The 11,603-nt window shown below is 58.1% G+C and overlaps 1 protein-coding gene across 2 annotated transcripts in view; it reads left to right on the top strand.

Annotated features, from left to right (window-relative positions):
- The first annotated feature begins 2,909 nt into the window (after nucleotides 1–2,909).
- The window catches only part of RASSF5 (Ras association domain family member 5), a 29,381-nt gene continuing 20,687 nt past the window's right edge, over nucleotides 2,910–11,603 (top strand). Inside the window, exon 1 of one of the 2 annotated variants that reach the window (XM_083812569.1) lies at nucleotides 2,910–3,292. In XM_083812569.1, coding sequence (XP_083668695.1) covers nucleotides 3,019–3,292 — 274 coding nt within the window. In that variant the 5' untranslated portion in view covers nucleotides 2,910–3,018. Of the gene's footprint in view, nucleotides 3,293–10,695; nucleotides 11,066–11,603 lie in introns of those variants that run through there. The other variant, XM_083812570.1, reaches the window with a different exon arrangement.

The raw sequence follows: 11,603 nt of genomic DNA, 5'->3' as shown, positions 1-11,603 counted from the left end.
GCAGGGTGGCACCCGTGTCCCAGCACAGGGGACAGGGTCAGGCAGGCTCTAAGGCAGCTTTTACACCCAGAGGGTTCCTGGCAGAGACCAGGCAGGGTTCCCCGGCTCTTCCCACCCCTTGCAGGCACACCGAGGGCATGCACGCACATATCAGTGTCCCAGACCCTGCTCCTCACCCTGGGAAGGCTGAGCACTAACAGGGTGTGGGGCGGCAGCCGGTGGCCCCCCTTTGCTCCTGTGGTCTGCGAGGTGGTGGCTGTGCTGGTGAAAGGGGATTTAGGACACGTTTGGATTCATTCTTTCTCCCTGCACGAAGCCCATGGCCGTGTGTTTGCCTTGTCACCACCGCTGGCTGCTGGTGCTCGGGGAGGTTGGAGCCAGGACTTGGGCAGCGCCGGCACCAGCAGAGCCCAGGGGCGGCTCCGTGCAGCTCCCGGTGGTGCCGCTGGAAGCAGAGGCTGAGCCATTGTCTGGGCAAGCAAACGCGTCTGACTCAGCCGCGGCGGGGATGCTCAGCGTGCCTGCCCGAACCTGTCCCTCGGCAGGGAACGAAACACCCAGATCTTCCCTTCACCCTTCCTCCAGTTCCCTTCCCAGCATGTTTTCTGGAGGTGACACGCGTTGGCTCAGCCAAAAGCTTTCAGCCAAGTCCGGGCCTGCCGGGCTGCTCTGGTCCCCGAGCTCCTGCGGGCCCCAGAGCTCGTCCCCAGCCCTGGGACCACAGAACTCGGCCAGCGCCCGGGGTCAGAGCGGCACCACGGAGGGGCAGGGGGCTGCCTGGTGTGGGTCAATCCTTGGATTGACCATGGCAAAAATTTCCAGCCCCTACTGGGAGATGTATGGTGGCACAAGGAAAAAACAGCGTGCCCCTGGAGCTGACCGACCTCTGCCCAGGTCTCAGCAGGGATGTGAATTTTGCAGGGGGACAGCAGGCTTCAAGGTGCACACCATGGCTTGAAGGAGCAAGGAGCAGCAGCTCCGGGACTGTGCCTGGCTTTGCTTTCTTGTAAGAACAGGCTGAGAGTGCCAGGAGCTGCCCCTGCACAGGAAACTGCTTCTGAGTGGTATTTGGCACCAAGTCTGAACGTTCCCATTCATTTTAATTGTAAAAACCAACATCCTGACTGTCAAACCCAACGGCTTACTGTACAAGCGGTGGAACTAAGCCATCACTTAAAAACTTTTCCCCTGCAAATTATTTTCTAGGATTCTCCTAGTTTTATAACTAATGTTATCTTTAATCCACCCCAAATTTACTGACATCCCCCATCGGAGCAGGGCAGGGAGCCCTGGCACTTGCTCGGGTTCAGTGGAGCTGGGCTGATTTGGACCAGCTGAGCATCTGACCTGGAACACGTTTGGCTCTAGCAAGAAGGGATTTATGTCTTGGCACAGGAAAAAAAAAAAAAAAATAGTTTTTACCACCATCCCTTGCCGTGCTTAAACTGCCCTAACACAGCAGCTGCAAAGGGGACTCCCAGAACCAAGGCTGACTCCTTGTTCTGTTCATGGTCAGGGAAGAGGACAGGACGAAATACCGACTTTGGGGGAAAACACTTGCCCAGGAATAAATCTGCTGCTGTTCTCAAGCAGAAGCAGAGGATGCATGAAAGTGAATCAGGATCCCAAACAGGGAAGAAAAGGACCTTACAGATATTAATCATGCTACTTAACACAGAACAAAACTCGAATTTTGCGGGCTGCATAATTCCTTTAGTTTTAAGCTCTTATCGGTGACTGCTTATGGCACTAGTCTTTTGTAACTCAGAGCCAGTGTTTTAATCCATCCTTCCAACTAAAATCCTCCAAAAGGACTTAAATATCTTTGGCTCGTCTTGTCCTTGGGAGTTCGTGAAGATACCACATTCAGCATCCCGAAGCCAGGGCTCACACAGCCCAGCACCGCTCACTGCAGCTGTCGCTTCACCTGGCTGCTCTCACACAAACCAGAGGAGCACAGGCGTGATTCTGCCCCAGCTACGTGTTTCAAACCAAAGCGAATGAGCACCGCAGAGAAGGGATGTACTGGTGGTTCGACAGCTAGCCCAAAGCCTGGGCGATGCATGTCCTGCATGGCCCAGGGTGTCCAGAGGGCTTGGCAAACCAGACACGGCTATCCTTGGCACCGCAGTGCTGGAACCTGCTCAGATCCACTCCAGAAATTGGCCATAATATTTTCCCTTTCACTTCTCCCACAACCACAAAAGCCTCAGCTGGGAGAGATAATTGCTTCGGCTCGCAGCCCTCAGCGGCGCTCCAGAGCTCTGCTGGCATTTCAGTGGGGAAAGGGAATTCGCTCCAGCTGCCCTTGCAGCCAGGTCCATGCATTCAGGCTGAGCTAGGAGAGGGTTTGCACCAGCCTGTGTGGCTGCACCCGGGTTTTAGTGTCCGTATATAAAGCAGCACCTTAGACATGCTCCTACTGCTCCTGGGGGGGCAAACCTGGGGATGGGGATGGGGATGGGGATGGGGATGGGGATGGGGATGGGGATGGGGATGGGGATGGGGATGGGGATGGGGATGGGGATGGGGATGGGATGGGGATGGGATGCTGCCGCCCCCACCAGCTCTGTGCTGAGGGCTGCCCGCCCCAGCTGCAGCACCAGGACCGGGGGTGCTGTGCGCTGCCCCCAGCCAGCATCGGGCCCACGGGGAGCCGCGTCCCGTGGGGAGGGGTCTCGGGAGAGCGTGGGGGTGCGGGTCCCACGGGGAAGGGTCTTGCTGGGAGAAACCCCCCGCCCCCGGGGGAAGGGGGATCCCTTTCCGTGGGGGGAGCAAGGGCGCGGGGGGAGGTCCGGAGGGTGGCTTTGGGGGCAGCCTTCGAGGCGGGGGGTTCCCCGTGGGAATCCCACGGCGGCCGCTCCCACGCCCCCCCCCCCCGGCCCTGTCTCCTCCCCGGGGCCGGGCCAAGGCGCCTGCGCTGCCCGGTGCCGGGAGCCCGTGGCGCGGCCGTGGGCTTGCGAGCTTTTGGGGCCGGGGGGGGGTGGGCGTTTGGGGCCGTGCCCCCCTCCCGGCACCATGCGGCGGCCGTCGGGCCCCGCTCCCAGCGCCCCGGAGCCGGGGGGCGGCCGGGTACCGGGGAGCCCCGGCGGGGCGAGGGGGGCGCGGCGGTTGCGGCGGCGCGGGGGGGTCCCGCGGCTGCTGCCCGACGTGCGCAGCATCTTCCCGGCCCCCGGGGAGCCCCCGGAGAGCGGCCGCGGCCGCGGCCACCGCTTCGTGCCCCGCGCCCTGCGCCGCGGCTGGTGCGACCTGTGCGGAGCCGCCGTGCGGGAGCGCGCCCTGCGCTGCGACTGTGAGTGCTGTGCCCCCCCCCCATCCCCCTGAACCCTGCTGAACCCCCCCGCTGCCCAACGCACCCTGCTGCCCACCCCCCTGCTGTCCCCTGCACCCCTGCTGTCCCCCCCTCCCGTTGCCCCCCGCACCCTGCTGCCCCCCGCACCCTGCTGCCCCCCGTTGCCCCCCGCACCCCTGCCCAGGGGCTCCATCCCTCCCTGCCCTCCCCTCCGCCTGCCCGACTTCGCCGCCCCACTCCCCTGCCCGCTCCCACCCACACACCCCCGGCCCCCTGCGAGACCCCCCCGGGACCCCCCCAGAGGTGACGGGTGCAGGGCTGCGGGAAGCGGAGCTTTTCGGGGAAAGCTGGGGTTAGCTGCTCATTGCCAGGGCCGTGAAGGGCTTGGTGTTATTCCCGGGCAGCAGATCTCCCCGGTTAGTGGAAAGGGTTCGTGTCTGTAATGCTTTACGGTGGGGCGTAAATCCCTCCAGAAATAGAAGGCTTTTCGGGCACCTTGCTTTGCCCCGACTCCCAGGTTAAGGTGCTTGTGCCACCGAGGGTCGCTGAGGTGCGTGCTGTGCCCATCCGGCGCGTGTCACCTCTGTGCTGTGTCCTGCAGGGGAGGTCAGCACTTCCCTCATGTGGGAGGGGGCTCCCCGCCACCAAATGGGGTGGCCCAGTTGGGGCTGGGGCTGCTCTCAGGCCATGGGGCACACGCACGCCCTGCGTGTCCTTGGTGCAGCCCCGCGGTGTGCCAGGGAGGGGGAGCGAGGGGGCTGGGGCAGAGGAGGTTTGGTAACCCCCCTCACTGATAACTTGGGGGCAGCAGATTGCTCCAGACACAAGGAACGCAGGTGCCATAAATCAACTACAAGTACCAAAAAAGCTGCATCTGGTGCCAAGTTCTTCCAGGGAAAGCGCCCAGACCCCAGAACTACCAGCGTGTGTCAGTGGGGTGCTTCAGTCGGGGGGCTTCTCCTGCCCGAGCTGTGTGCTCAGCCCAAAGGGAAGGGTTTGGTGCAGCAAAGAGCCCTTCAGAGCCGGTTTGTCTCAGCAAAGGCTGAGCACCAGCAGTGCAGGGAGCAAAACGGGCAGGCTTAGTCACACTTGCATCAGCATGGACGGGAGCAAGGAAAACTCGTGGTGGCAACAGCACTCTGGGCTAGAGCAGCAGCTGGGGTTAGGTGCTGTGTGTCTTCAGGTAACCGAGGAAAAATCAGTGTTTTTGTGTTGGTTGGGTCAAGCTTTCACTTCTTCATAGTGCAGATGTCACTGATTGCTGCTGTATGGTAAGCGCCGCTACCACTGGAAAATGAGGAATGCCGATGTATTTCTAGTGCAATTAATCTTGGTAATGAATCCATTTGTCCTTTCTCTGTTGCTGGCTGACAGTAGAAATTAATAAGGAAATTTGCTCTGGCGCTGTGGGTGTGGGAACGGCTGGGGCCGGAGCTGCTGAAGCAGCCTGAGGTGGAAGCGCTCGCTGCCTGCTCCGTCCGTCTGCTGCTGGCTGGAGGCTTCTCTTGGTCCGTGCACGCAGCATCATCCATACCCCATCAGGGGTGTGTGGGGCCAGGGTGCCCTCGGTGTCAGCATGGATGGCAGGTTGCTGGTGGTTATTTGGGGCAAAGCAATGAGCTGGGCCCCCTGTGCAGCTCTGGAGCAGGCTTCGTTGCTTATTTTCTCGCTCATTTGGGGGACTGTGCCTGGCCCGTGCTGTAATGCCAGCCTCACTGGGGCAGTTAGTGCCACGCTCAGCCCCTTCTGGTCCTTACCCTTGGCTTTCCTGCAGTTAGGAACTGATGAAATGTTTCTAGCAGGGATTTGCGTGGCGCGGTGTGAGCAGGGCTCGTACTCACGCCTCCCGGTGCCATTTGGAAAGGAAGGACAGTCGGGGAGGTGGCTGCACCATATGGCCGTGCTGCATCGCGTTAAGGTCTTAGTACGGGCTGCTGGTAATTAAACGGAACCCAGACAGCACAGCGAAGGGGTATGCTGGGGCTGGTGAGCTTGCTCGGTGGTGCGTTATTTGAATTATTTGAAAGGGGGGATGTAGATGCATTTTGCCATTGGTACCTTTGCTTTCTGCCTACCCTTCCTGCTTTGCTTCCTGGAAGAGCTGTAAGGGCCGGTGCATTCCCTGGGGCTGGAGCTCGCCCGCTGCACCCCAGCAAATGTGCGATGAACGTGCTGAAAGGAAGAGCCTGGCTTTATTCAAAGCAAAACAAATGTTATTGGGCTCCTGTCCTTCACCAGGCATCCTGCACAAGCTGTCGCGGGGCTCGCACATGAGGTGAGGCGCTGGGTGCCTGGTGGTTGTTCTGAAAATCCCGATCTAAATATTAATCCCCTGCACTTTGTGGTGCTGAGTGCTATAAATAGATGTTTCGAGCGACTTCTCTCGCAGGACTTTTTTTCCTACTTATATTGAAACCAATCTTAAATAACTATTTCCCTTTTCAGTTCCGTGGATAATTATCCAGGCTGTGGGAGTAGTTCTGCCTCTAAAATTCCCCAAACAGCCAAGCAGCATTGCTGGGAAGGAGGGAAACTTCAGTGGAAATGCTCGTAACATCTTCTGAGCTCATCATCCTCCCAGCAGTGGCTCCTTTTACAAATGCCCGAGAGCTGCAGATGGGGCGTGCTTTGCTTTCTTGGTGAATCTCTTTCTTCTGGTGCAGGGTTGCTGCTTGTTTGCTTTTGACTTGTAGCCTGGGGATGCACGGGGTTTTGTTTGTGCAGTTCTGACCTATTTGTGTCTACATCACATCTGGTGGTCTTTTCTGAAAGGTAGGGGCTGCGTCTCCTCCTCCCTCCCCACCTGCTCCACGTCCCCTCCATCCATTTCCCTGGCTCTGCTCTAAGCATCTGTCGGGGCAGCCTCGAAATTGCCTTTTTTCCTGAGAGCACTTCACCGCATTTCCATGCCAGCTCACCCCAAGGTGGCCCGGTTCTTCCTGCAGGATGCTCCCATCCTTGCTGTACGGGTGTTGCAGGTGCTGACTGCGAAATTCCTGCTCCCGGAACTGCAGCCGTTAGCAAAACCCGAGGACAGACCCATCCCAGTGCTCGTTCCTTCGCCTTTTTCCACCATCTGCCGTGCACTGGGCTCTTGCCCCAGGCGTTCACCGGCCTCGTGTCTGTGCTGGCAGGGCTGCGCCGCGGCCTCTCCGCTCCGGGCAGCTCAGGGTGTGAGTTACCGCTCACATATTTCCTGGGCTGTGTTTATCAAGTCCCGTGGAATTGTTTCCTTGGCCCAGGTGGGTTAAGCTGGGCGTGCCTCTTGCATTCGGAGTGACCACAGCCACCTCTGCGTGTTTGCTCTCGTGGTCTGCGGGGAGCTGGGGGGGCCCCAGCAGGGCCCGGCTGGCAGCTGGGGCTCGATGCCCTCCTGGCCCGACAGGATGGAGCTCGTACCTCTGATGACCGGGATGTTACCCAAATAGGGTGCTGTTGGCCAAAGGGCTTTTTATAAGAAAACCACCCCAGGCACCCAGCGCTGCCCTGCGGGACGGCCGGTTGTGAAATGCTGCTCCAAGGAGGGGTCGGGGCCCCCAGCTCCTGGTGGTCTCTGTGTCTGAGGTCAGGTTTTGATCCATCTTGCAACGTGGACCTGGCTCAGCAAAGCGCCTCAGCACGTGTCTGGGTTTGCATCAGTGGTCTGAAGCCCCCTTATGGCTCCACGCAGTTCAGTTGGTGTCCAAGCACTGCAGAATCAGGACCCCTTTCCTCAAGAAGGCAGCCGGCAAAACGCACGGCATTTCTCTTTCTAGTTGGTAAACTGCAGTTCTGACATTGCAGGTTCTTGAGTAGGTGTTTGCTTAAGATAAGGAGCTCTTTGCCAGGTGGGGACACTCTCAAGGAGCACAGCTTTGCTGGCATGGGGCTCTGCACCCGTAGCTCTCCAGGACCCGAGGGTTTTCCATGTTTTCCACGTCCTCCCACGCCCTGTCACGTCTCTGCTCTCACCACTGTAAATAATGATCGCTAACAGCTCACAGAACCACGGCATGTTGCGTTTCTCTGCATTTAGCTGGCCCGGACAGATTCCTGAGGCTGCTCGCCCTCGCAGGTGGCTGGGGTGGGTGCTGGCTGGGTGCTGCAGGGCTGGGGGCGGGCACGGGGCGCATCCTGCCCGCACCTCCCGGAGCAGGGCAGTCGCTTACGGGGGACACGGAGGTGTGGGCAGGGGCTGGGGCCTGCCCCGGGCCCTGCAGCAGCTGCCCTGGCTCCTGGGGGGCAGCTCAGGTCTCTGGGGTCATCTTCCCGGCTGCATTCGGTCCAGCCCCGATGCCTTGGGAATTATTTATGGAGAGAAACACCAGGAAAAGCTCCGGCTCTTGTTGTACAGGTTACTGCAGGGGCTTTTCTCTCCCCCTGTCTTTTCCTGGTCCGGTGGGGTTAGCTGAGCTTGCTGCTCTGGATGTGGGACGAAGGGATGCGTGTAGCCATGGGGAGGCTCTCAAGGGGTTGGGACAGCGAGGGGTGAGCAAGAAATTCCCGTGTTACCTCCTTGCCTGCTTGGTGGGATGTTTAGGGAAATTTGGGAACTTTCATCTGTGTTACTCCAGGGGTAAAACAGGAAGAATGTGTGGCGCAGGATGCTGGGAAAGCTGCCCCGTTTGTGAGAAGGTCTCTGACTAGAGATGAGGCAGTTCTAAATGAGAGGCTGTAAGTGACGGATTTAAAACGTGCTGTTAGGGGGTGCCTGTCCCACCCCATCACTCAACACCCAGCGCAGTTATAACCGATGGATGCTGTGAAAGAACAGCGGCATCGGTCTAAAACCTGGCTACACATCTGCAGAGTTCAAGTCAAAATTATAAATACAGTTAACCTCGGTGTATTCCTTTAATCTAACACTTCATTAAACGTTGGAGGCTTTAGACAACTGCAGGGGAAAGGCAGCGAAGGGAAGGGAGGGGATCGGAGCGAGACCTCCCGTGTGCGGCTGGGTCCTGCGCTCCCTCTCGGCTCTAATCTCCTCCCTTGGGTTGTTTTATCTTATCAAGCAAAAAGGCCCAGAAATAGAAAGTTTTCCATGGCTAGCAGGACAAGCCCAGAGATGCACCAGCCCCAAGCTGTGCATTGCCTCTTTGTTAAAAAAAAAATAAATAAATATATATATCCGTCAAACAGCAGCGGGCTGTAAATGGGCGATGTCGATGCGTTATCTCCACGGGAGGAAGGCCTCTCGTGGAAGCAGGCGCAGCTCGTGCGGTGCCCAGCACCTCTCCCGTGCTGCCCGTGCTGGCCGGGGAGTGCTCGGTCGCCTCTCGCAAGGATGTCGGGAGGGAAAGCGGAGGCAGCCGCTTGCTTCGGGCTTGTAACAAAGCGAATCCGCAAAATTTTCGGGCGTTTTCCCAAGTCGAAATCGTGGTCGGAGGGGCTGCAGCGGCCGAGGAGGGAGGTCTTGCTGCTGAAAGGTAGGGGACCGTGCGCTGCTGGGTCTGGATGTGTTTGTCTGTAGCTGCCGCGTGATGGCTTTCTGCTGCTAATTAGGTGTGATGGGGTTCCTGCAGGGCTGCCCTGAACCTGCCACAAAGGAGCGTGGTGGGAAAGGTGCTGGCCCTGCTCCCGGAGCCCCCAGAGAGGCTTCCCTGGGAAATCTGGCCCAAGAGCATCGTCTGCCTGGCAGCTGGTTTGTGCTCCAGGCCTTGCAGCGGTGCAGGGAACCCCTGGGCAAGTTACTGTCACCAGAAGGGTCGGGTCTGGACAGGCGAAACCCTTCCCTCAGTTTCCACCTGCTTTGAAAAATGAAAAACCTGATTTAGACCCAAACCTGCTCAGCCCTTGACTGCTGGGTGCAGGCACGGCGCAGAGGCAGGGCTGGGTGGCTGCAGCCGGGGGTGTCGGGAGGTGCTCGGTGCCTCCCAGGAGCTCAGGACCTCTCCTGCATGCGCTGGGTGGAGGCTGTGGAGGTGCCCTGATCCCATCCTGCCCACCAGGAGGGGACACGCAGCTCTCGTTAGGTCGCAGGGCCACATCCTGCAGCCTCGGCTGAGGTTACCCCGAGTGACGTCGGGTGGCTCCAGGTGAGCACGAAGGCAAACCTCGTGCGTGGCGTGCTCCAAACGCGCGTGCGTGAGCTGCCCGAGGGATTTCGGGGCTGGAGGATGAAGGGAAGAAATCATCTCAGCACAGGAAGTCTCCAGGTGTGCTGCGGATGGCGTTCAGCCGTCGTGCCGGCCAAGATCTCCCTGCCCACGTTTTTGTGGGTTTGCTGATGTTGGGAGGATTTCTGCTTTTTTTTATTTCCGTGAGTGGCAGGATCCTCAGCAAACCAGGAACTGGAGCTTTGAGATAATTCTTGCAATTTCAAGATTGATTTGAACATCGCACGGGTTGTTTCGTGGTGTGTCCTCTCTGATCGCGCTGCTTTGCCACCTAGCGCGTGCCGCAGCACCGCTGCTGGAAGTGCAGATTTCAGCCAAAAAACAGTTTAGAAGCATTAGGCTGAAGGATGCCCCGCAGCATCTGGGGCATTTGGGGGGCAGGGGCGGGCAGGGTGCCTGCAGAGCTATATTTAGGACTAAATGAATGGGGCTGTTTTGCACCATCCAGCTTTATCTCCCCTAGAAACTTTATCTGTGGATAAAGGGAAATTCTTTTCAGCCACTAGTTTTTTTTTTTTGTGTGTGTGTGTGTTTCTCTTTTTCTATATTGGGATCACATTTTTGGGTTTTTGTTTTTTTTTTTCCCTTTAAAAAGAAACTGCCTTTCCAAGTGTTGCTTTGTTCGACTGGAATAGAAATTATCTCAAAGCCTAAGTGGAGGCATCCTGCTTCGGTGGCTCCTGGCAAGCCTGTCACGTGGCTGCTTCCTAAAGCTGTGCTGGCTTTCTAAAATTAGTGCTCCCTGCCAGATACGGGGTGATTAGGTCTGCTAATAGGTGCTGGTGACTAAGGAGGTGTCGTGCTGTAATCCTGCAAAGAAATGCCTGCCCGCAATGGGCCCGATCCGGAGGTGTGCTCGGGAGCTGTGATTTCTGTGGTCAATATTACGTATTTCGGACCTCGCCGCGTGCAGGTGCTGCAGCCTTCCTGCCCCACGGGCTGTGGTTGGGGCAAGCTGTCTAAATCTGAAAATCCTGGATAAAATAGGCAGCAGGGAATGGTTAATTTTTTTTTTTTCCTGGTCAGGGGTAAGGAGAGCAGCACAGCCCTTGGTGGCCTCACGCAGGGACCCAGAGCCCTGCTCTGCTGGCGCCGGGTGCTCAGGTGGGGCTGCACCTGAAGCCCCCTCAGGTTGGCACCTCCAGCAGAGACTTGGTGAATGTCCCCTGGTTCAGCTGCTCAGAAGGTCATGCATTAAATTACCATGTAACTGCTCAGCTTATCTCCAATTAAAAAAAAAAAAAAAAGGCAAGGCTCCCTGCTTTCCCCCAGGCTTACTTGAGACAACTGACTTGGAAGAGGAGAATGACAGACAGCTGGTGCCAGATGAATGAGAAACGATTCCCCTGCCTCCCCTGGAGGCGATGCTCTGCCCCCAGGCACCAGCTCTGTTCTTGGGCATTCCCGCGTGGGGCTGAGCAGGAATCCCCGTTGCTGGAGCAAAGGTGGGACATTGCTTTGCTTTCCTGCAAACCTGAGGCATTCAAAAGCAATGACTTGAAAGCCAAAGGGAGGGAAAAATAAGTAGAATACAGGAAAATGTGGGTTTTCCTGCAGAGGGGACTCCTGTTCTGGCATCAACGTTACTGGTTTTTGGAGGGGCTCAGACGTGCATGTGCGAGTCCTTTGCCGGGAGCTTCGAGGCGTATCCCCCGCTCCAGGTCTGCTCTGGAAGGTGCGTGATGATGTGAAATTCACAGCAGTAAAGGAATCTCATGCTTCAAGCTGTGCTGGCTCTTTTGGGAGAGCACCGGGGGGGTCTCCTGTCCCCACGGGGCCCCAGCAGTGCCCTGCTCCCCGCGAGACACGGCTCCTCCTGTCCCCATGCTGCAGGAGCCCCGGCTTTCCTCCACCCCAGGGCCGTGAGCTGCCCCGAGCCCGTCTTGCTCGAGCGCCAGCCGATTTCCATGGAGATATCAAAGGACTCTACTGGCATTAGTGAATTATCTATAGATTTCCAAGCGACTCAGAGCAGTGCAAAAATAAATAAATAGCAAAAAACGGCACAGAGCCGCCACGCGGTGCTGCAGAGGCAGCAGGAGGGGCGGGGGGAGCCCGGGCTGCTTTGCAACGAGCTGCTGGCTGCTGTGGGGGCTCCGAGGCCTGTGGGGACGCCGTGCTGCTGGGCTCGTGTCGTGCACGCGCTGGGGGCAGCAGGAGCAGGAAGGATCCTGCTCGGCCACGGTGGTGTCGCTGCGTGGGTTTGCTGCACT

Source organism: Anser anser (genome assembly GCF_964211835.1).
Source record: "Anser anser genome assembly, chromosome: 27".
Taxonomy (NCBI): domain Eukaryota; kingdom Metazoa; phylum Chordata; class Aves; order Anseriformes; family Anatidae; genus Anser; species Anser anser.
The sequence above is the reverse complement of the archived record's forward strand: the minus strand, read 5'-3'. Positions and strand labels throughout refer to the sequence as shown.